Below are 25,330 nucleotides of genomic sequence, written 5' to 3'. Positions count from 1 at the left end.
AGGGAAAACCGGTGTTGATCCAGTCGGACAACATCACGGCAGTCGCCCATGTGAACAGACAGGGCGGCACAAGAAGCAGGAGTGCAATGGCAGAAGCTGCAAGGATTCTTCGCTGGGCAGAGAATCATGTGATAGCACTGTCAGCAGTGTTCATCCCGGGAGTGGACAACTGGGAAGCAGACTTCCTCAGCAGACACGATCTTCACCCGGGAGAGTGGGGACTTCATCCAGAAGTCTTCCACATGCTGGTAACCCGTTGGGAAAGACCAATGGTGGACATGATGGCGTCTCGCCTCAACAAAAAACTGGACAGGTATTGCGCCAGGTCAAGAGATCCGCAGGCAATAGCTGTGGACGCGCTGGTAACGCCTTGGGTGTACCAGTCGGTGTATGTGTTTCCTCCTCTGCCTCTCATACCAAAAGTATTGAGAATTATACGGCAAAGAGGCGTAAGAACGATACTAGTGGTTCCGGATTGGCCAAGAAGGACTTGGTACCCGGAACTTCAAGAGATGATCACGGAAGATCCGTGGCCTCTACCTCTAAGGAGGGACTTGCTTCAGCAGGGTCCCTGTCTGTTTCAAGACTTACCGCGGCTGCGTTTGACGGCATGGCGGTTGAACGCCGGATCCTAAAGGAAAAAGGCATGCCGGAAGAAGTCATTCCTACTTTGATTAAAGCAAGGAAGGAAGTAACCGTGCAACATTATCACCGAATTTGGCGAAAATATGTTGCGTGGTGCGAAGATCGGAGTGCTCCGACGGAGGAATTTCAACTGGGTCGATTCCTACATTTCCTGCAATCAGGATTGTCAATGGGTCTCAAATTGGGATCTATTAAGGTTCAAATTTCGGCCCTGTCGATTTTCTTTCAAAAAGAATTGGCTTCAGTCCCTGAAGTTCAGACCTTTGTTAAGGGAGTGCTGCATATACAGCCTCCTGTGGTGCCTCCAGTGGCACCGTGGGATCTCAATGTGGTTTTGGATTTCCTAAAATCTCATTGGTTTGAACCACTAAAAAAGGTGGATTTGAAATATCTCACATGGAAAGTGACCATGCTTCTAGCCCTGGCTTCTGCCAGGAGAGTGTCAGAATTGGCAGCTTTATCTTACAAAAGCCCATATCTGATTTTCCATTCGGACAGGGCAGAACTGCGGACTCGTCCGCATTTTCTCCCTAAGGTGGTGTCAGCATTTCATCTGAACCAGCCTATTGTAGTGCCTGCGGCTACAAGTGACTTGGAGGACTCCAAGTTACTGGACGTTGTCAGAGCATTAAAAATATATATTGCAAGGACAGCTGGAGTCAGAAAATCTGACTCGTTGTTTATATTGTATGCACCCAACAAGATGGGTGCTCCGGCGTCTAAGCAGACGATTGCTCGTTGGATCTGTAGCACAATCCAACTTGCACATTCTGTGGCAGGCCTGCCACAGCCTAAATCTGTAAAGGCCCACTCCACAAGGAAGGTGGGCTCATCTTGGGCGGCTGCCCGAGGGGTCTCGGCATTACAACTTTGCCGAGCAGCTACGTGGTCAGGGGAGAACACGTTTGTAAAATTTTACAAATTTGATACTCTGGCTAAGGAGGACCTGGAGTTCTCTCATTCGGTGCTGCAGAGTCATCCGCACTCTCCCGCCCGTTTGGGAGCTTTGGTATAATCCCCATGGTCCTTTCAGGAACCCCAGCATCCACTAGGACGATAGAGAAAATAAGATTTTACTTACCGATAAATCTATTTCTCGGAGTCCGTAGTGGATGCTGGGCGCCCATCCCAAGTGCGGATTATCTGCATAAATTGTACATAGTTATTGTTAACTAATTCGGGTTATTGTTGAAGGAAGCCATCTTTCAGAGGCTCCGCTGTTATCATACTGTTGACTGGGTTCAGATCACAAGTTATACGGTGTGATTGGTGTGGCTGGTATGAGTCTTACCCGGGATTCAAAATCCTCCCTTATTGTGTACGCTCGTCCGGGCACAGTACCTAACTGGAGTCTGGAGGAGGGTCATAGGGGGAGGAGCCAGTGCACACCACCTGATCGGAAAAAGCTTTACTTTTTGTGCCCTGTCTCCTGCGGAGCCGCTATTCCCCATGGTCCTTTCAGGAACCCCAGCATCCACTACGGACTCCGAGAAATAGATTTATCGGTAAGTAAAATCTTATTTTTTTAATTCCATACTTTTTTGTAATGTAGGAATGCACCATATGTTTTACAGGAAACAAAATGGTGTATTTGATATTTAGAGTGCGGTGTTGGTTGCTGTTTAATTTTTTGACCTGTGCCAGTAGTTGTGAGCATACATCAGTGATGCACCATAGGCAAGGTGGAGCCCTGCTCAGCACATTGGTTCCCCATTCAGTAATCGCCATAAGAAACGATCTCTTACTACATCTGACATCATGTGGCATGGTGCACTCTTTTCATATAATACTGTACTTTGAATGAACACATTCTTGTGGCTGTATGATATATAGCAACATCTCTTGCTACATGGTTTTACAGGTCTGCCTGTAAACATCAGGTAATAATACCCATCTGATTCTGGAAATGTAATCCAACAATAGGTGGCTGGCGACTCCGTCATTAGGAAGAGAATTGACTCATTAGATTTGTGTTGCATTCCTCGATTTCAGCCCCAGCATGGGTTATTTGTGTTATATTCTTATGTGTGGGCTGTAACTTCAGTGCTGAATATAATGTATTATACCGTAGATAGATAAACAGATGAATCATGAAATTAAACCCACTTGCGCATCCTGGCAAATAATGAAGGTAATACGTTTGGTCTGGAAACCAACCATTTTCTGTGGAAAGATTCCTCAGTATGTTTTATACCCCCCTCGGCCATTTATTTAGAATCCAAATGATGAGTTAATTAGGAAATTCATAAGGATAAATAAAAACATGGTTATAATGATGCTGTTCTATAGGAAGCACACAGCTCCTGATTTTTCTACTAAGGGAGGTATTTTGGCGACTTGGTTGGTGCAGATCAGAAGAGCTAAGCCAGGTTTTCCCAAACTTTGTCTTCAAGGACTCGACAGTGTATTAGTGTGTGTTGCCGCTGGTTATATACTATTAGAAATAGTATAGTACATCCATTATACTGCACCCTATTTATAGCTGCCTCTGCAGATTTTTTTGCAGCCCATTTAACATAGTTAGGGTACAGTTGTAGAACACTGATCATTTTTTGAAAGCTTTGGGTGAGATTTATGAAAGTTTGGTGAGAGAGAACTTGCGTACGAACGAACCAATCTGCTTCCAGGTAGCAGTATGATTTACCGACGGACACAATACCAACGGTCAAAATACCGGCGTTCATTATGCCAACATGTTCAAATTGCAGACAGTCAGAATATCGTCATTTGAAATGCAGACATCTTAAAATGACGACATGCATTTTTAAGGAATTTTTGCCCAAAAACAGACTTGTTGGTACTTTACCATCTCAGTGGACCTGGAGGGGGGATATAATAGTGTCCGAAGCATGGCGAGCGCACGTATAACACTTAAACGGTGTCCATGTTGACATTGACACAAAACCTTCCCAGAAAAACACATGTCGGTATTTTGATTACTTTTCAAAAAATTGATACACAGATTAGATGTGTGCTTAGGGTCCGTGTCTTGTCTGATGAACCACTTTCTAATATTTCGGGTTCCACTTGGTACAGCGCGATGTAATGAAATACTGTGGTATCTTTTCTTATCCATAGTTGATGTTGGGATGTAGTTAATATACTGGCTGTCGAGATCTCGACGTTCAGGATGCCAACGCCGGCATCCCGACATCCGGTAAAATGCCGGCGGTTGTAATACCGACTGCCCCCCCGGTATTCCCACTCGGGTGCTGGTTCCACGCCATCACCAAAGGGAGAATAGAAACCATGGCGGCTCACTGCCGGTATTATGGCTGGCGGGATACCGCTGTCGGCATCCCCTGTCAGCCAGGATACCGTGTCCAACCCGTTGAGGTTATTTAAACTAAAACCTTTCCTCCACCATAACCACCCCAAATCATGACATGACCACCACCATGTTTAACTGTGACTTCCACAGTTATTTAGCTTTCTTCAGAATGAGTTTGAATGTTGTCATGCAAAACAAGTGAATATTCACTTCTTTTCTTTTAAAAAAAAAAAAAAGTTATGGTTATTATTGATTTTAACACTGTAAAAAAGGAAATTAAAATAATAAAAAGTAAAATCTACAATATTTTCTATAAAACAAAAATATTGAATAAAATGAACCAACACACACACCAGATTTATTAATGACGAGCTCAAACTTACGTACTTTAGCATATCAATAGACTCTTGGGACTGCAATGAAAATTAAATACTCTTTGAGTTTGCAAATAATATGGTAAATTAAGTATAGTACATTTGAAGTCCAAAAGTATCGTTTCTAATCATGATAATGATTTTAGGCCGCAACGAAAGTTCTTAGTCATTAAGAGAGAGCAATATAAGTAAACATAAAAACTTTTGCCAAAGAATTCTGTACACTTGTGTGTTTAGTTAGTTATTTATTTAGGAGTGTGTGATAAAGGTTATAGCTCGTCATGTTCTCATTCTTGGCTTTTGTATTTCTTTTTTTTTCTATTTTACTTTCGCTGGATGAGATTGTTTCTGATGTAGTAGTAATTCAGTGACCACCCAGGAACTCTTCTATTTTTCATACAGTGGCATTTTCTTTGTGAACGTTTGACGTGTAATTACGGTTTGTTTAGTGCAGGCCCAGGTTTCTAAAGTTAGTGCTTTTTTTTTTTTTTTTTTTTTTTTTTTTTTTTTAAGCCAATCGGACTATTTTTTTTTTTTTTTTTTTTAAATCAACATATTTGCCAAATACATACTGGCTGGCTAATGACAACGCTTAACGGGTGTAGTATGTGATGCCAGCGGTCTGGCTTCCGGCGCCGGAATCCCGACCGCCAGCATACTGACAGCTGGGCGAGCGCAAATGAGCCCCTTGCTGGCTCGCTGCGCTCGCCATGCTGTGGGCACGGTGGCGCGCGCACTATCTATTCTCCTTCCAGGGTGGTCGTGGATCCCCAAGAGGGAGAAAAGATGTCGGTATGCCGGCGGTCGGGATTCCAGCACCGGTATGGTGGTCGTCGGGAGCCCGGCCGCCGGCAACCTGAAGACCACCCCTCTTAACATAGGTGGTGATATTCGATTCTATCAGCATAGCAGTAGAACGTTAAATTGTTCCTTAAAAATATATACAGTAAACGATATATATTTACAGCCTAGAGGAATGTGTTGACAGGCATAGAGCCTACAGTGATCTGTGTCAGAATTTAGAAACTTTTCCTGGCCACCTGCCGTGCAGAAATTCCATAAAGCTCTGGCAGAGTAAGGATTACAGTTTTCCTGAAAAAGTTAGTGTTATTACTCGAGAGCGGCCCAGCCTGTGATTAATATTGTGTGGGGTAAGCTAACAAATATAAACGCTAAGTCTTAAATCGGCCACAGTTATTTTAAAGCAGAAGCGCCTAACACGTTTGTACATGATTGCCAGTCTGTAGAAAAATCTATAAATAAACGTTAACGTGTTTGGTTTAATGATTATTATTACGATAACATCTCTTCTCATGTGAAGTTAGGTTGTGCTGTGACTGTAATGTGTTTTATTTTGGCTGTCTTCCTGCAGGCCCTGGATGGGTTCTTTTTCGTGGTGAACCGTGAAGGGAATGTGGTGTTTGTCTCTGAAAATGTGACTCAGTATCTCCGGTACAACCAAGAAGAGCTAATGAATACCAGTGTATATAACATATTACACGTCGGAGATCACAATGAGTTCATCAAAAACCTGCTGCCAAAGTCGTTAGGTAAGAAATGCCATTAGAGTGTGCTGGAGTGCTTGGAATCCTATTCTGCATTTAATATGTTTACATGTATGTGTTTTGGCCTCTCTTTTAAATGTTAATGCCCTTTAGAAATGAGTCTAATTTATGTATTAACTCTTGTAAGTGATATCCTTGTGACTGGCGCTTATGATCAGTGAGTTTGTGTATCCTCTGTTCTGTACTGTACATTATTATAGCTTAGTCATCTAGAATTATCGTATAAGCTCTGTTACGTAAGGGGTAGATTTAGTAAAGTTTCTAAAAAGTGAAGGTATTGGCCATATCAGATTGTAGGGATTGCGCTGCCGGGATCCCGGAGGTCAGCATACTGACCCTGGCGGTGAGCACAACAAAGCCCCTTGCTACGCTCGCCACAGGTTCTATTCCCACTCTATGGGTGTCGTGGACACCCATGAGTGGGAATAGACAGTGTGAGTCGGCATTCCGTCGGCCGACATTTTGACCAGTCGAGATTCCAGCGTCGGCATAGTGACCCGAGCACCAGTTCTAATCATCTTTTCCTTATCTTTCTAAAAAAAAAAAAAAAAAAGGATTGCCAGAATCTGACTGATATGAGCAGCCCCTCTACTTTTCCTTTTTAGATGATTTAATACCCCTTAAACTGGGTACACACTGGAGACAATGTTGGGACGATTTGCCGTTTCGTAAAGACAAATCGCATACATCGATTTGTGTGTGCGGATGATTGTGCGCTCCAGCAGTCACCAGGTGTGATGTGCTGTATATCAAACCTAGCAATAACACTTGCAACCTTCTTTATACTAATGAAGGATGGATCATGATTGTTCCGCCCTTAAACTTGTTCCAAGGTGTACACTCGGTCTGGGTTCAAGGGTATTTGTTCCAATGTCAGAACAAATGCCCGTCTCTCCAGTGTGCACCCAGCTTTTAGATTCTCATTACAGATTAGGGTACAAAGCCGAAAGTAAGTCGCTTGGGGGGTGAGAGAAACTATGGGGGTTACTGACTATATTTCTGTATTTTGTCATAGATCCTGTACAGGGTTCCAGGGCTCCTGTTACGTTATACAGTGTTAGTGTGTATGTATTGCAGCAATCACAGATTTGTAGTAGTTTGTAAAAACATCAGTTAATTATTAACTCCCTCCTTAGACCTTCACTGACTGCTTGTAGGAACCTTTTTGAATGGTGTTCCCACCAGGTTAATAAGCTTACCAAATATAAACTAGCTGAGGAAGGTGTATGACTTACGGAACATAGGAACTAAAAATAGGGGTCAGCAACAGTGAGTGTTATTAAAGATATGTTTAATAACAGGCTAAGAACACATACGTACATAAAAATAAGATTTTACTTACCGGTAAATCTATTTCTCGTAGTCCGTAGAGGATGCTGGGACTCCGTAAGGACCATGGGGAATAGACGGGCTCCGCAGGAGATAGGGCACTTTAAGAAAGCTTTGGACTCTGGGTGTGCACTGGCTCCTCCCTCTATGCCCCTCCTCCAGACCTCAGTTAGGGAAACTGTGCCCAGAGGAGATGGACAGTACGAGGAAGGATTTTTGTAAATCTAAGGGCGAGATCCATACCAGCCACACCAATCACACCGTATAACTTGTGATAAACTACCCAGTAAACAGTATGAACAACAACATAGCCACGGTCCAACCGATAAACTATAACATAACCCTTATGTAAGCAACAACTATATACAAGTCTTGCAGAAGAAGTCCGCACTTGGGACGGGCGCCCAGCATCCTCTACGGACTACGAGAAATAGATTTACCGGTAAGTAAAATCTTATTTTCTCTAACGTCCTTGAGGATGCTGGGACTCCGTAAGGACCATGGGGATTATACCAAAGCTCCCAAACGGGCGGGAGAGTGCGGATGACTCTGCAGCACCGATTGAGCAAACAGGAGGTCCTCCTCAGCCAGGGTATCAAACTTATAGAACTTTGCAAAGGTGTTAGACCCCGACCAAGTAGCTGCTCGGCAAAACTGTAATGCCGAGACCCCTCGGGCAGCCGCCCAAGAAGAGCCCACTTTCCTAGTGGAATGGGCCTTAACCGATTTCGGTAACTGCAATCCTGCCGTAGAATGCGCCTGCTGAATCGTGTTACAGATCCAGCGAGCAATTGTCTGCTTTGAAGCTGGAGCGCCAACCTTGTTGGCCGCATACAGAACAAACAGAGCTTCAGTCTTCCTGATTCTAGCCGTTCTGGTCACATAAATCTTCAAAGCCAGGGACTCTGAATCCTCCGAATCCCGTGTAGCCACAGGCACGACAATAGGTTGGTTCATATGAAAAGATGAGACCACCTTTGGCAGAAATTGAGGACGAGTCCTCAACTCTGCCCTATCCACGTGAAAAACCAAGTATGGGCTTTTATGTGATAAAGCCGCCAATTCTGAAACACGTCTAGCCGAAGCTAATGCCAATAACATGACCACTTTCCACGTGAGGTATTTCAACTCCACAGTTTTGAGTGGTTCAAACCAAGGTGACTTGAGGAAACTTAACACCACGTTAAGATCCCAAGGCGCCACCGGAGGCACAAAGGGAGGCTGAATATGCAGCACCCCCTTCACAAAAGTCTGTACTTCAGGAAGAGAGGCTAATTCTCTTTGAAAGAAAATGGATAAGGCCGAAATTTGGACCTTTATGGACCCTAATTTTAGGCCCAAAGTCACTCCTGTTTGAAGGAAGTGAAGCAGACGGCCCAAATGGAACTCCTCCGTAGGAGCAGCTCTGGCCTCACACCAAGAAACATATTTCCGCCATATACGGTGATAATGTTTTAACGTCACGTCTTTCCTAGCCTTGATCAGGGTAGGAATGACTTCCTCCGGAATTCCTTTTTCCGCTAGGATCCGGCGTTCAACCGCCATGCCGTCAAACGCAGCCGCGGTAAGTCTTGGAACAGACAGGGCCCCTGCCTTAGAGGAAGAGGCCACAGATCTTCTGTGAGCAACTCTTGCAGCTCCGGATACCAAGTCCTCCGTGGCCAATCTAGAACTGAGGATTGTTCTGACCCTGCTCATTCTTATTATTCTCAACACTTTGGGTATGAGAGGAAGAGGAGGAAACACACAGACCGATCTGAACACCCAAGGTGTCACCAGAGCGTCTACCGCTACCGCCTGAGGGTCCCTTGACCTGGCGCAATACCGCTTTAGCTTTTTGTTGAGACGGGATGCCATCATGTCGATTTGAGGCAGTCCTCATCGATCCGTGATCTGTGCGAAGACTTCTTGATGAAGTCCCCACTCTCCCGGATGCAGGTCGTGCCTGCTGAGGAAGTATCGCCTCCCAGTTGTCCACCCCCGGGATGAACACTGCTGATAGTGCGCTTACATGGCCTTCCGCCCAGCGTAGAATCCTGGTCGCTTCTGCCATGGCCACTCTGCTCCTTGTTCCGCCTTGCCGGTTTATATGAGCCACTGCCGTGACGTTGTCCGACTGAATCAGAACCGGTTTTCTCCGAAGCAATTCCTCCGCTTGACACAGGGCGTTGTATATGGCCCTCAACTCCAGGACGTTGATGTGGAGACAAGTCTCTAGGTTTGACCAGAGACCTTGGAAATTTCTTCCCAGTGTTACTGCTCCCCAGCCTCGGAGGCTTGCGTCCGTGGTCACCAGGACCCAGTCCTGAATGCCGAACCTGCGACCCTCTTGCAGGTTAGGACTGTTCAGCCACCACAGGAGAGATACCCTGGTCCTGGGAGACAGGGTGATCCTTTGATGCATTCGTAAATGGGACCCGGACCACTTGTCCAAGAGGTCCCATTGAAAGGTCCTCGAAAGGAACCTGCCGAAAGGGATGGCCTCGTATGAAGCCACCATCTTCCCCAGGACCCGCGTGCAATGATGCACTAAAACCTTTTTTTGGTTTTAAGAGGTTCCTGACCATGGCTATGAGCTCCTGAACCTTTTTGATCGGAAGAAAAACCTTTTTCTGGTCTGTGTCTAGAATCAGGCCCAAAAAGGTCAGACGCGTTGTAGGGACTAGTTGGGACTTCGGTATATTGAGCATCCAGCTGTGTATCTGCAACGCCTTCATGGACAGAGACACACTGTCCAGCAACTTCTCCCGAGATCTCGCCTTTATGAGGAAATCGTCCAAGTATGGGATAATTGTGACCCCCTGCCTGCGCAGGAGCACCATCATTTCCGCCATTACCTTGGTGAAAATCCTCGGGGCCGTGGAAAGCCCAAACGGCAACGTCTGAAATTGGTAGTGACAGTCCTGCACTGCAAATCTCAGGAATGCCTGATGAGGGGGGAATATCGGAACATGAAGGTATGCATCCTTTATGTCCAGGGACACCATCCAATCCCCCCCTCCAGGCTGGCGATGACCGCCCTGAGTGATTCCATCTTGAACTTGAACCTCTTCAAGTACAGGTTCAGAGATTTTAGGTTTAAAATGGGTCTGACCGAACCGTCCGGTGTCGGAACCACAAACAGGGTCGAGTAATATCCCTCTCCTTGCTGGAGATGAGGAACTGTGACAATCACCTGTTGAATATACAATTTTTGGATTGCCGCCAACACTAGCTCCCTCTCTGACGGGGAAGCCGACACAGCCGATTTGAAAAACCGGCGAGGAGGCAAGTCTTCGAATTCCAGCCTGTATCCCTGAGAAACAATCTCTAATGCCCAGGGATCCACCTGCGAGTGACCCAGACGTGGCTGAAAAACCGAAGACGAGCCCCCACTAGATCTTCCTCCCCCCGGGAAGCCCCAGCGTCATGCGGTGGACTTTGCAGAGGCAGGGGAGGACTTTTGCTCTTGGTAACTATCTGTGTGCAGCTTCTTTCCCCTACCTTTCCCTCTGGCAACAAAGGACGATCCCCGTACCTTTTTGTTTTTATTGGAACGAAAGGACTGCATTTGATAATGAGGTGCCTTTTTTGTATGCTGCGGGGGGACATAAGGTAAGAAATTCGACTTACCAGCCGTAGCCGTAGAGACAAGGTCCGAGAGGCTGTCTCCAAACAACTCCTCCCCTTTGTAAGGCAAGGACTCCATATGCCGCTTTGAATCGGCATCTCCCGTCCACTGTCGGGTCCACAAGAGCCGCCTAGCAGAAATAGACATAGCATTTATTCTGGAGCTTAATAAACAAATGTCTCTCTGAGCATCTCTCATATACAAGGCAGCATCTCTGATATGCTCTATGGTCATTTGAATAGCATCCCTATCTAAGGTGTCAATCTCCGTAGATAAGGAATCTGCCCATGCCACAACCGCACTACAAACCCAGGCCTACGCCATAGCCGGTCTAACAATAGTACCTGAATGAGTGTAAATGTGCTTCAAGGTAATTTCCTGCCTGCGGTCAGCAGGTTCCTTGAGGGAAGCCGTATCCTGAGAAGGCAGTGCCACCTTTTGGATAAGCGTGTCAGCGCCTTGTCTACTTTAGGCGAAGATTCCCAGCGTATCCTATCAGTTTGTGGAAAAGGATACGACATAAGAATCCTTTTGGGAACTTGTGGTCTCCTATCCGGAGATTCCCAAGCCTTTTCGCACAAGTCACTTAGTTCAAATGAGGATGGAAAGGTGACTTCAGGCCTTTTCCCTTTATACATGTGTACCCTTGTGTCAGGGACCGGGGGTTCTTCAGTAATATGCAAAACCTCTTTAATGGCAATAATCATGTACCGAATACCTTTTGCCACCTTCGGCTGTAATTTTGCATCTTCATAGTCGACACTAGAGTCCGTATCTGTGTCGGTATCTGTGTCATCGATCTGGGATATGGTGCGCTTCTGAGACCCCGAAGGGCCTGGCGCCACAGGGACAGGCATGGACTGGCTACCTGACTGATCCCTAGCTTCTGCCTTGTTTAACCTTTTATGCAATAGATTAACATTTGCATTCAAGACATTCAGCGTATCCACCCATTCCGGTGTCGGCGTTGCCGACGGCGACATGACATTCAAGCACTCCCCCTCCACATTAAGCGAGCCTTTCTCGTCAAACATGTCGACACACGCGTACCGACACACTTCACACACACACAGGGAACCCCTTTCCTGAAGACAGTAATCCTGTCAAGGCCCTTTGGAGAGACAGAGAGAGAGTATGCCAGCACACACCCCAGCGCAATGATCCTGGAGACCAACACAAAATGTTTTTCCCCAGCAGCGCTGTATAATATGTTATCCGCCAATTATGTGCCCCCCCTCTTTTAAACACCCCTTCACCGTGTGTAAGCATGGGAGAGCCGGGGAGCTTCCTCTCAGTGGTGCAGTGGAGAGAAAATGGCGCTGGTGAGTGCTGAGGGAGAAGCCCCACCCCCTCGGCGGCAGGCTTCTGTCCCGCTCAAACTTACAAAAATATGGCGGGGGCTCTTTTATATACATGTACAGTGTCCACCTGTACATGTATATTGTCTTTTGCTATAAGAGGTGTTTATATTGCTGCCCAGGGCTCCCCCCCTGCGCCCTGCACCCTTACAGTGACCGGAGTGTGTGAGGTGTATGGGAGCAATGACGCACAGCTGCAGTGCTGTGCGTTACCTCCGTGAAGCTGAAGGCTTCTGTTCTTCTAGCTCTGTGAGGAGAACGGCGGCGCGGCTCCGGGGGTGGACGCCCAGTAAGAACCTGTGTTCACCCCCTCTGGAGCTAATGGTGTCCAGTAGCCGAGGAAGCAGAGCCTATCTTAGACAAGAAGGTCTGCTCCTCTCTCCTCAGTCCCTCGATGCAGGGAGCCTGTTGCCAGCAGTGCTCCCTGTGAAAAAGTAGAGAAAAAATCCAAACAAAAATGCTTTTAGGCAAAGAACTCAGGAGAGCTCTCTGCAGTGCACCCATCCTGCTCTGGGCACAGTGTAAAACTGAGGTCTGGAGGAGGGGCATAGAGGGAGGAGCCAGTGCACACCCAGAGTCCAAAGCTTTCTTAAAGTGCCCTATCTCCTGCGGAGCCCGTCTATTCCCCATGGTCCTTACGGAGTCCCAGCATCCTCAAGGACGTTAGAGAAAAAAGAAAATCTTTTTTATTTATTTTTAAATATTTGGTGCTTTTGATCAAATCTATCTCCACGTGCAGATAAGGTTGTGCTGTGTCTGTAAGGTGTTTCAACTCTGCTCTCTTCCCCTAGGCCTGGATGGGGCTATTTATTGTGGCAAACTGTGATGGTAATGGGGTGATTGTCTCTGAAGATTTGACCCTGTAGATTATCTGCAGGAACATGGGATGGTAATATTAGTCCCATCCTTGCTGCTACTATAGGCAGCAGGCCATAGGACCAAATCGCCTACTGTACCTTACCCGTGGTGGAGTTCTGCTTTATTCGGTAACTTTAAATTTGGGGAACCTAATTTAGTTGTTGATCTTCAGTGGCAGCAAAGATTAGATATAGTGACTGACACAGCATACACCTTTCAGCTCTGGATCACCCTCCTAATTTTAAAAGTTATAATGTCTGGAAATCAAACTTTATAGGAATTCTCTATGTTGGTGTTCTCTGTGTTTACATTATGCTTTCGTATTTCTTTCTCTCCATAGTTAATGGGGGACCTAGACGTAATAGCCATACCTTTAATTGCCGTATGTTGATGAAGCCAGTAGTAGAGTGTGAAGAAGAGAATCACGACAGCCATGAAACACACCAGAAATATGAAACTATGCAGTGCTTTGCAGTATCCCAACCAAAGTCCATTAAAGAGGAAGGAGAAGGTACAGTCATTGCTGAATCTAACAGATAAGGGAATAACAGTCTGTTTATTTGAGACTAATAAGTAGGTTAAATGCCCTTACGTTGCTTTAAAACATTTGACTCCTCTATCTCCTGTACTAGAATGAGCCTATGGTGTTTCTTAGATTGAAATCCAATATCTGATATAAAACAAATTAACTGGGAACATAGCTGCCAGAAATCATATTCTCAGTACTGCAGATTTTATTCTGATTTGTTTGCCTCCTCTTTTTTGTTTCACAACAAGGCACTTCACGTATCAGTATTAGTGAGCTGATGGTGAAGTCATCAGGTGTGCACTAGCCATGGTCGCGCATGTACTAGCTAGCCTGGGCTCCGTCCGGGACCGCGCTAGCTAGGCTGGGGCTACTTCCTCTGTGGCCTGCCCGGATAGCGGTTTACTGAAATGTAGCTAGCACCTTCCATTCATCAGGAATGATATAAATAATATATGTTATGCTTGCAAACTTTATTACTTTCTTAATTGTTTTCTTTCCTCTCGCGCTCAGATTTTCAGTCTTGCTTGATTTGTGTGGCCAGAAGAGTTCTAGTGAAAGAGAGGCCTCCACTCCCCTCATCCGAGACGTTCTCAACTCGTCAAGACTTGCAAGGTAATAATCCATCACCAGCTCTTGCTGTCATTACCTGCCTGTGTCCAAATGTGTAATTAACATCGTTATTTGCCTCAAGTGGAACTACAATGATCATATTGTGGACTTATGTTAGTTTATTCTTACAGCAGCTGATGTACTGGGAGACGTGCTTTCATTTTCATGTCATTCCCAAAGGTTCATGAAATACTGTATGTAAGGACACTTACGGCTGACTTAAATCTCATTTTAATACATTCTGATCACAGAGTGGTTCCTAGTTTCTTATGTCATTGCCGTTCAACCCCATAAAAGCTTTCACTTGAGCGATGTTTAGAGAACATGGAGCATTGCAGATGTGCAACGTTGTAATCATTCTCTAATTCCAGGTAAAATAACTTCTCTGGACACGAGCACTATGAGGGCGCTAATGAGGCCAGGCTGGGAGGACCTGGTGCGCCGGTGTATACAGAGATTCCACGCGCAACACGATGGCGAGTTATCACTCAGCAAAAGGCATCACCAAGAAGGTAACAGTCATCCTAGCACAAGTTTATTCTTCATCCATGTGTCATTGGTTGGCTAGTTTTACACTTTAGATCATGGGTCTTCAACCTGCTGCCCTCCAGCTGCTGTGGAACTACACATCCCAGCATGCCCTGTCTCAGTTTTAGCAAATTGTGACAGGGCATGCTGGGATGTGTAGTTCCACAGCAGCTGGAGGGCCACAGGTTGAAGACCCATGTTTTAGATCATTGTTTTCCGAACCTCTGTCCTCATGGCACACCAACAGTCCAGGTTTTAAGGCTATCCATGTTTGAGCACAGATGGATACATCACAATAACTGAGGCACTAATTAATTCACCTATGGTCGTGTGGATTTCTTTAAAACCAGAACTATTAGTGTGCCTTGAGGACCAAGGTTGGGAAAGACTGGTCTAGATGCCATGTGGAGGTTAGGTTTGCAGTATGCTTGGCTGTATTCGGAGCAGGCCCTGCTGAAGAGACATGTACAGAAGTACGAAGCAGTATGTGCTAGAATAGCTTTATGTGATGGTTGTTCATTTAAAAAATAAATAAAATTGCCTGAAAATTCTCTCCCCTGAATTTTTTCCCCCTCTCTGGTTTTTTGGCGTCAGTATGTCCCTTCATATAATGTGTTTGCTTTCCAGATCGGTAAATACTGTTTTGCCATTGTAATGAGTTGATTGTGGTGGCAAGAAATTGAAAATGTTATTTTCTTCCTCCTTTTTTTTTTTTGTGTTTTTTTTTTTGTTGTTGTTTAGAAATGCAGTTTGTGTAGGGCTCAATATCTGTTTCGTACATGTTTGCTATTTGACGTGCTGAGATGTTGGAGAAGCATTGGAGTTGAGGGCACATTTAATTGTGAAAGGACAAAAGCTCTGGTCCTAGAGATGACCCAAAGATAATGACATTTTACAGACTTTAAGTACTTAGTGCATGGTTGATGCTCTGGCAGCCATTACTCTGATGTAAATGTATAATCTCTAGAGAAGGAAACATTCAAATCTGGGCATTAAGTTACATATGTGTAACGTATCGCTTTTTTCTTCAGTTCTCAGGCTAGGGCTTGCACTAAGTCCTATATACCGGTTTTCTTTGTCTGACGGCACGATTGTTGCTGCCCAATCAAAGAGCAAGCTCATCCGCTCACAGAATAATAATGAACCTCAGCTTGTAATATCCATACACATGCTTCAAAGGTAAGAATGCCATGCTTAAAGCGCAACGGAATATGCTGCGCTATATAAGAAACTGTTAATAAATAAATAATGCTTGCGTTAAGTGTTCTTTTGTTGGAATGATTCCATGTTTTCAGATTTTTTTTTCTTTATTAATATTTGTGTTGTAATCTTTTCGTTCTACGGATAATTTGTAGTATTTGTACATTGTTTTTGCTATTGTTGCCACTAATATGTCACTTTGGGCACTTTTGATAACATTACCTATTGCCAGCGGCATATTTTGCTAAGTGTCACAGTAATATAAAGGAATATGCCACCGTCATTAAACAGAACTTACCTCTCCAGCACAGTCGCCCTCAGCGGCATACACTGCTGTGTTTCCGGCAGCCTTCCGCTGCTGGTGATTGGCTGCTGAGTAATGTACATGAGCAATGGTCTGCCCATGCACGTTGCACTTTCCCCTTGTAGGGGACTTTGCAAAGAACGGAAGGCTTGGCTGGGTTCCCATTGCCTGCAATGGGAACTGCACAGTTAATGCTATCGTTAGATGGCACAAGCGGTACGGTCACAAACAGCAGTAAGCTTAGCTTACCGCTGTTGGCTAAATACCTAGCAAAGCTCAAAACCCCTTTAGCAATTGCTAAAGGGGTTCTAGCTTATTCTTAAATAGAGCCCATAGTTTTGATTGACCTGGCTGGAGGTGATCTGTGCATATTTTGATGACAGAATGGTCTGCTAGAGCACTGATCCCAGATTAGTCGGTAATACTATCGTACCAAGTTGGTTAAATTCTTTTGATACATTTCAGATATTTGAGACAAACCTAATTGTTAACATATTATCTAGCCCTTTGCATGCTGCAAGTGATTTAGGTAAGGGGTAATGTAAATGCACTGTATGATTTTCTAACATTGTAATATGTTTTTTCATCTCCCAGAGAACATAATCTGTGTGGAATGAATCAGGACTTGGCCGGACAAAACATGGGAAAGACATTGAACCCCATTGTTTCTAACAGCCCAGCTCACCAAGCGATGTGCAGCGGGAACCCCAGTCAGGATATGACCGTTAGTAGCAATATGAATTATGCCATGAATGGCCCAAAGGAACACATGGGATTGCAAGCTGGCAGATACGTTGGTCCTGGAGGGATGAACCATGTCTCCAGCATGCAAGCTACCACTCCTCAGGGTAATAACTATGCACTAAAAATGAATAGCCCATCACAGGGAAGTCCTGGTATGGGCCAGGCTCAGCCTAACTCTATGCTATCCCCAAGGCACCGCGTCAGCCCGGGAGTGGCAGGAAGTCCTCGCATTGCACCCAGTCAGTTTTCCCCTGCAGGAAGTTTGCATTCTCCAGTTTGTAGTAGCACAGGAAATAGCCATAGTTTTACCAACAGCTCTCTCAATGCACTTCAGGCTCTCAGTGAGGGCCACGGTGTCTCTCTTGCCCCACCCCTGGCATCACCTGACCTGAAAAGTGGTAACTTACAGAATTCTCCGGGTAACCTAAACCCACCGCAGCTCAGAAAGATGGGGAGTGTGGACTCTAAAGAGCAGTTTGGGCTTTACGGGGAACAGACTGAGGCTGCAGCTGGACAAGCAGAAACAGTCTGTCGCTCATCTGACCAGAAGGATTGTAATGAAAATATGGCTTCTGGTGGTGACAAAATGGATGGTCAGAACAGATTACTGGATAGCAAAGGCCAGACAAAACTGTTGCAGTTGCTTACCACCAAATCTGATCAGATGGAACCTTCACTGCTCTCCACTACTTTGGGAGATACAAACAGCAAAGACTCCTTGGGACATTTTGCAGCCAATAGTATGTCTGCCTCAGCACACGGAACCTCACTGAAAGAGAAGCATAAAATTTTGCACAGACTTTTACAGGACAGCAGTTCGCCTGTTGACCTGGCCAAGCTTACAGCAGAGGCCACTGGGAAAGAACTGAACCAGGAGTCCAATAGCACAGGCTCTGGCTCCGAGGTTACTATAAAACAGGAACCGGTGAGCCCCAAGAAGAAAGAGAATGCACTACTTCGCTATTTGTTGGATAAGGATGACAGTAAAGATAATTTGGCAGATATCACACCCAAGCAGGAACCCTTTGATAGTAAGATGGAGCCATCGATAAAAACGGAAAAAACTGAGCCAAACTTTATACGTGGTGATCAGGTAAGAAAAATACGCTAAAATAGAGCATGATGTGTGATGGATAGATGTGTTTTTCTCTCTCCGTGGAGAAATTCTCTGGTGACTAACTGACTATCCCCAACCAGCGTTGAACCTTCAATACTGCAGAGAAATTTCTACCACTGATAGATATAAACGTAATACTGGTGTTTGTGGAATCACATAGTGAGGCATGGGTCTAGCGGCTCCTTGCATTTCCTTGGAACAAGGAAAGAAACTTGTAATGTATTATAATGTACATTGTGTATAATGTAAAGTACATTGAGTCAGTGGCTCAGACATCATCTGCACAGCCTGCACTTGCCGCTCAGTGTGTGTGAAAGTGCGTTTGACAGCAATATTTTATTAAAATGTTGTCATTTTTTCTTCTCTTACTTTCTATAGTCACCATTTTTGTGTCATCTTTCACTTTCTCCCTCTGTCTCTGTCAACCATCAGTAATAAATGCAAAGGGAGAAGACTGGTTAAATAGATACAGATATCTTCTCATACATCTAGCTTCAATACGCCATGCAGCGCAAGATGCCTGGTGTGAGTGAGTTTTCAGGTCTCGGGCAACTCTGTAAACATCAGGCATCTTTTTTTTGCCGAAAATGTTTTTCTTAAGGGCCCTACAAACTTGCCGACGTTTCCAATTTGGGCGATGGTCGATTTCAACAATTAACGACCGTCGTCCCAATTGGCTTGCTATGCAGAACGAGGGAAAACCAACGATGAACGACTGCGGAGCCGCACATCGTTCATCGTTGGTGCTTACACACTGAGCGATATGAACGATTTCTCGTTCATTACTGGACAAGATCGTTCATATCGGTCGCACTTATCGGCAAGTGTGTAGGGCCCATTTGTCACAACACATGAGGAGACTGCGCTGATTAGTGTCACTTGTGTATTGTGTGTGTGACCGAGTCTTTATAAAGAACTTCTATTGGAATAAAGCTGCTGCTGCTGCTACATCGTAGCACTTTGTGTACAGATTCAGATACTCAGTCGCACACAGATATACAAGTGTCGCATAACAAATTACTCCGCATTGGATCCTTAAGCGTCCTAGCTGCAATGCGTTGTGCATAAGAAGCATTTTTGGCAAAAAAGACGCCTGACTCTAGAACATTCTCACAAGACCTGGTGTGCCAAGAGGGGCTGCTTGGCGTGACTGCAGCAAAGATGTATGAGGACACATCTGTACATCACCATGAATTGTTGTTTTTAATCTTGCAGTCATTTAAATAAGTGATGAAGTTTAATTAGTCCCCTCAAGAGTCATGTGCTTATCATGACTTCCTTTCTGTGGTGTTATGTCCCAAGATTAGCAAAATGCATTCACGTAGTGTTGTAGGTTAGTCTTCTGTGACTAGGCGACTGTGGGCGCTTCATACTGATGATGATAAACACATAGGATGATTCTCTACAAATGTATGTCAGTCAGTAGGTAACAAGTAAGCAGGTGGGGGGGCGGGGGGGGGGAGTAAAGTCATACAGATAGGTATACCGTAGGGACACAAGTGAGTTACATGTACGTCTAGTCAGTCAATGTTCAGCAGGCGGACCGCTTCTGGAAAGAAACTTTTGAGGCTTTGTATAAGCACTTGTACTGTCTGTATAAAGACATTCCACATGATTATAAGTAGCGTCCTTGTGTCGCATATATGCATGCAATATCCTTTATACTGTGAGTTATTCCCCAGCATTGCTCAGCAAGGTGCATATATGTAGTTACTTACACTAACCAATGAGCAGCTTGCTTTTTATCTGTCCTGTGCGCATTATGTAGTGCAGGCAAGTGTACAGTTACTGTGGTCTAGTAAACACTTGTAGGCTTTAGCACTGTAGTATATACTCCTTCGTTTTATGATGAGTGGACAATTGCCAAGATCCAGGTAATTTCCACATCTAAAAATTCTATTTTCTCTAACGTCCTAGTGGATGCTGGGGACTCCGTCAGGACCATGGGGATTAGCGGCTCCGCAGGAGACAGGGCACAAAAATAAAGCTTTAGGATCAGGTGGTGTGCACTGGCTCCTCCCCCTATGACCCTCCTCCAAGCCCCAGTTAGGTTTTTGTGCCCGTCCGAGCAGGGTGCAATCTAGGTGGCTCTCCTACTAAAGAGCTGCTTAGAAAAAGTTTTTAGGTTTTTTATTTTCAGTGAGTCCTGCTGGCAACAGGCTCACTGCAACGAGGGACTTAGGGGAGAAGAAGTGAACTCACCTGCGTGCAGGATGGATTGGCTTCTTAGGCTACTGGACACCATTAGCTCCAGAGGGATCGAACACAGGCCCAGCCATGGAGTCCGGTCCCGGAGCCGCGCCGCCGACCCCCTTGCAGATGCCGAAAAGCGAAGAGGTCCAGAAACCGGCGGCAGAAGACTTTTCAGTCTTCATGAGGTAGCGCACAGCACTGCAGCTGTGCGCCATTGTTGTCACACACTTCACACCAGCGGTCACGGAGGCTGCAGGGGGCGCCCTGGGCAGCAATGAGAATACCTTGTTCTGGCTAAAAAATACATCACATATAGCCCTTGGGGCTATATGGATGTATTTAACCCCTGCCAGGTCTCACAAACTCCGGAGAAGAGCCCGCCGAAATAGGGGGCGGGGCCTATCTCCTCAGCACACAGCGCCATTTTCCTGCTCAGCTCCGCTGCGAGGAAGGCTCCCAGGACTCTCCCCTGCACTGCACTACAAAAAACAGGGTAAAAAAGAGAGGGGGGGGCACTTTTTTTGGCGTTTTTGATATATATTAAGCTGCTATAAGGGAGACAACACTTCTATAGGGTTGTTCCTATATATTTATAGCGCTTGGGTGTGTGCTGGCAAACTCTCCCTCTGTCTCCCCAAAGGGCTAGTGGGGTCCTGTCTTCAATAAGAGCATTCCCTGTGTGTCGGTACGTGTGTGTCGACATGTATGAGGACGATGTTGGTGTGGAGGCGGAGCAATTGCCGGTAATGGTTATGTCACCCCCTAGGGAGTCGACACCGGAATGGATGGCTTTATTTATGGAATTACGTGATAATGTCAGCACATTACAAAAATCAGTTGACGACATGAGACGGCCGGCAAACCAGTTAGTACCTGTACAGGCGTCTCAGACACCGTCAGGGGCTGTAAAACGCCCTTTACCTCAGTCGGTCGACACAGACACGGACACCGAATCTAGTGTCGACGGTGAAGAAACAAACGTATTTTCCGGTAGGGCCACACGTTATATGATCACGGCAATGAAGGAGGCTTTACATATCTCTGATACTGCATGTACCACAAAAAGGGGTATTATGTGGGGTCTGAAAAAACTACCTGTAGTTTTTCCTGAATCAGACGAATTGAATGAAGTGTGTGATGAAGCGTGGGTTAACCCCGATAGAAAACTGCTAATTTCAAAGAAGTTATTGGCATTATATCCTTTCCCGCCAGAGGTTAGGGCGCGCTGGGAAACACCCCCTAGGGTGGATAAGGCGCTCACACGCTTATCAAAACAAGTGGCGTTACCGTCTCCTGAAACGGCCGCCCTCAAGGATCCAGCAGATAGGAGGCTGGAAACTACCCTGAAAAGTATATACACTCATACTGGTGTTATACTGCGACCAGCCATCGCCTCTGCATGGATGTGCAGTGCTGGGGTGGTTTGGTCGGATTCCCTGACTGAAAATATTGATACCCTGGATAGGGACAGTATTTTACTGACTATAGAGCATTTAAAGGATGCATTTCTATATATGCGAGATGCACAGAGGGATATTTGCACTCTGGCATCGAGAGTAAGTGCGATGTCCATATCTGCCAGAAGAAGTTTATGGACGCGACAATGGTCAGGTGATGCGGATTCCAAACGGCATATGGAAGTATTGCCGTATAAGGGGGAGGAATTATTTGGGGTCGGTCTATCGGATTTGGTGGCCACGGCAACAGCCGGGAAATCCACCTTTTTACCTCAGGTCCCCTCCCAACAGAAAAAGACACCGTCTTTTCAGCCGCAGTCCTTTCGTTCCTATAGGAACAAGCGGGCGAAAGGACAGTCATATTTGCCCCGAGGCAAAGGAAAGGGTAAGAGAGTGCACCAAGCAGCTTCTTCCCAGGAGCAGAAGCCCCCCCCCCGGCTTCTGCAAAGCCCTCAGCATGACGTTGGGGCTTTACAAGCGGACTCAGGGGCGGTGGGGGGTCGACTCAAGAATTTCAGTGCACAGTGGGCTCACTCACAGGTGGACCCCTGGATCCTGCAGATAATATCTCGGGGTTACAGGTTGGAATTCGAGAAGTCTCCCCCCTCGCCGGTTCCTAAAGTCTGCTCTGCCAACGTCTCCCTCAGACAGGGCGACGGTATTGGAAGCCATTCACAAGCTGTATTCTCAGCAGGTGATAGTCAAGGTACCCCTCCTACAACAGGGAAAGGGGTATTATTCCACACTATTTGTGGTACCGAAGCCGGACGGCTCGGTAAGACCTATTCTAAATCTGAAATCTTTGAACCTGTACATACAAAAATTCAAGTTCAAGATGGAGTCACTCAGAGCAGTGATAGCGAATCTGGAAGAAGGGGACTTTATGGTGTCCCTGGACATCAAGGATGCTTACCTGCATGTCCCAATTTGCCCTTCACATCAAGGGTACCTCAGGTTCGTGGTGCAAAACTGTCATTATCAGTTACAGACGCTGCCGTTTGGATTGTCCACGGCACCTCGGGTCTTTACCAAGGTAATGGCCGAAATGATGTTTCTTCTACGAAGAAAAGGCGTATTAATTATCCCTTACTTGGACGATCTCCTGATAAGGGCAAGGTCCAGGGAACAGCTGGGGGACGTAGTAGCACTAACCCAAATAGTGCTGCAACAGCACGGGTGGATTCTGAATTTTCCAAAATCTCAATTGACCCCGACGACACGTCTGCTGTTCCTGGGAATGATTCTGGACACGGTTCAGAAAAAGGTGTTTCTTCCGGAGGAGAAAGCCAAGGAGTTATCCGAACTTGTCAGGAACCTCCTAAAACCAGGGAAAGTGTCTGTGCATCAATGCACAAGAGTCCTGGGAAAGATGGTGGCTTCTTACGAAGCGATTCCATTCGGCAGATTCCACGCACGAACTTTTCAGTGGGATCTGCTGGACAAATGGTCCGGATCGCATCTGCAGATGCATCAGCGGATAACCTTGTCGCCACGGACAAGGGTGTCTCTTCTGTGGTGGTTGCAGAGTGCTCATCTGTTAGAGGGCCGCAGATTCGGCATACAGGACTGGGTCCTGGTGACCACGGATGCCAGTCTGAGAGGCTGGGGAGCGGTCACACAGGGAAGAAACTTCCAGGGAGTATGGTCAAACCTGGAGATGTCTCTTCACATAAATATACTGGAGCTAAGAGCGATTTACAATGCTCTAAGCCTGGCAAAACCCCTGCTTCAGGGTCAGCCGGTGTTGATCCAGTCGGACAACATCACGGCAGTCGCCCACGTAAACAGACAGGGCGGCACAAGAAGCAGGAGAGCAATGGCAGAAGCTGCAAGGATTCTTCGCTGGGCGGAAGATCATGTGAAAGCACTGTCAGCAGTGTTCATTCCGGGAGTGGACAACTGGGAAGCAGACTTCCTCAGCAGACACGATCTACACCCGGGAGAGTGGGGACTTCATCCAGAAGTCTTCCACATGATTGTGAACCGTTGGGAAAAACCAAAGGTGGACATGATGGCGTCTCGCCTCAACAAAAAACTGGACAGGTATTGCGCCAGGTCAAGAGACCCTCAGGCAATAGCTGTGGATGCTCTGGTAACGCCGTGGGTGTTCCAGTCAGTGTATGTGTTTCCTCCTCTGCCTCTCATACCAAAAGTACTGAGAATTATACGGCAAAGGGGAGTAAGAACGATACTAGTGGCTCCGGATTGGTCAAGAAGAACTTGGTACCCGGAACTTCAGGAGATGCTCACGGAAGATCCGTGGCCTCTACCTCTAAGACGGGACCTGCTTCAGCAGGGACCGTGTCTATTCCAAGACTTACCGCGGCTGCGTTTGACGGCATGGCGGTTGAACGCCGAATTCTAAGGGAAAAAGGCATTCCGGAAGAGGTCATTCCTACACTGGTAAAAGCCAGGAAGGAGGTGACTGCACAACATTATCACCGCATTTGGAGAAAATATGTTGCGTGGTGTGAGGCCAGGAAGGCCCCCACGGAGGAATTTCAATTGGGTCGATTCCTACATTTCCTGCAAACAGGATTGTCTATGGGCCTCAAGTTGGGGTCCATTAAGGTTCAAATTTCGGCCCTGTCGATTTCTTCCAGAAAGAATTGGCTTCAGTTCCTGAAGTCCAGACTTTTGTAAAAGGAGTACTACATATACAGCCCCCGGTTGTGCCCCCAGTGGCTCCGTGGGACCTTAATGTAGTTTTGGATTTTCTCAAATCCCATTGGTTTGAGCCACTCAAATCGGCGGATTTGAAATATCTTACATGGAAAGTAACCATGCTACTGGCCCTGGCTTCAGCCAGGAGAGTGTCAGAATTGGCGGCTTTATCGTATAAAAGCCCATATCTGATTTTCCATTCGGACAGGGCAGAACTGCGGACGCGTCCTCATTTTCTGCCTAAGGTGGTGTCAGCGTTTCACCTGAACCAGCCTATTGTGGTGCCTGCGGCTACTAGCGATTTGGAGGATTCCAAGTTGCTGGACGTTGTCAGGGCATTGAAAATATATATTTCAAGGACGGCTGGAGTCAGAAAATCTGACTCGCTGTTTATACTGTATGCACCCAACAAGCTGGGTGCTCCTGCTTCTAAGCAGACGATTGCTCGTTGGATTTGTAGCACAATTCAACTTGCACATTCTGTGGCAGGCCTGCCACAGCCTAAATCTGTCAAGGCCCATTTCACAAGGAAGGTGGGCTCATCCTGGGCGGCTGCCCGAGGGGTCTCGGCATTACAACTCTGCCGAGCATCTACGTGGTCGGGGGAGAACACGTTTGTAAAATTCTACAAATTTGATACCCTGGCTAAAGAGGACCTGGAGTTCTCTCATTCGGTGCTGCAGAGTCATCCGCACTCTCCCGCCCGTTTGGGAGCTTTGGTATAATCCCCATGGTCCTGACGGAGTCCCCAGCATCCACTAGGACGTTAGAGAAAATAAGATTTTACTTACCGATAAATCTATTTCTCGTAGTCCGTAGTGGATGCTGGGCGCCCATCCCAAGTGCGGATTGTCTGCAATACTTGTACATAGTTATTGTTACAAAAAAATCGGGTTGTTCTTGTTGTGAGCCGTCTGTTCAGAGGCTCCTACGTTGTCATACTGTTAACTGGGTTCAGATCACAAGTTGTACGGT

At 46.2% G+C, this 25,330-nt stretch overlaps 1 protein-coding gene across 5 annotated transcripts in view; it reads left to right on the top strand.

Moving 5' to 3' along the window:
• The window catches only part of NCOA2 (nuclear receptor coactivator 2), a 493,980-nt gene that overhangs the window by 421,922 nt on the left and 46,728 nt on the right, over positions 1–25,330 (top strand). For all 5 annotated transcript variants that reach the window (XM_063923886.1, XM_063923891.1, XM_063923887.1 and 2 more), the window contains 6 exons: positions 5,663–5,840; positions 13,351–13,521; positions 14,050–14,151; positions 14,520–14,660; positions 15,708–15,855; positions 16,775–18,017. In XM_063923886.1, the coding sequence (XP_063779956.1) occupies positions 5,663–5,840; positions 13,351–13,521; positions 14,050–14,151; positions 14,520–14,660; positions 15,708–15,855; positions 16,775–18,017 (1,983 nt within the window). The remainder of the gene's footprint in view (positions 1–5,662; positions 5,841–13,350; positions 13,522–14,049; positions 14,152–14,519; positions 14,661–15,707; positions 15,856–16,774; positions 18,018–25,330) is intronic.

The sequence above is a fragment of the Pseudophryne corroboree genome, chromosome 5, assembly GCF_028390025.1.
Source record: "Pseudophryne corroboree isolate aPseCor3 chromosome 5, aPseCor3.hap2, whole genome shotgun sequence".
Classification (NCBI taxonomy): domain Eukaryota; kingdom Metazoa; phylum Chordata; class Amphibia; order Anura; family Myobatrachidae; genus Pseudophryne; species Pseudophryne corroboree.
Note: the sequence above shows the minus strand (reverse complement) of the source record. Positions and strands in the feature narration are given on the sequence as shown.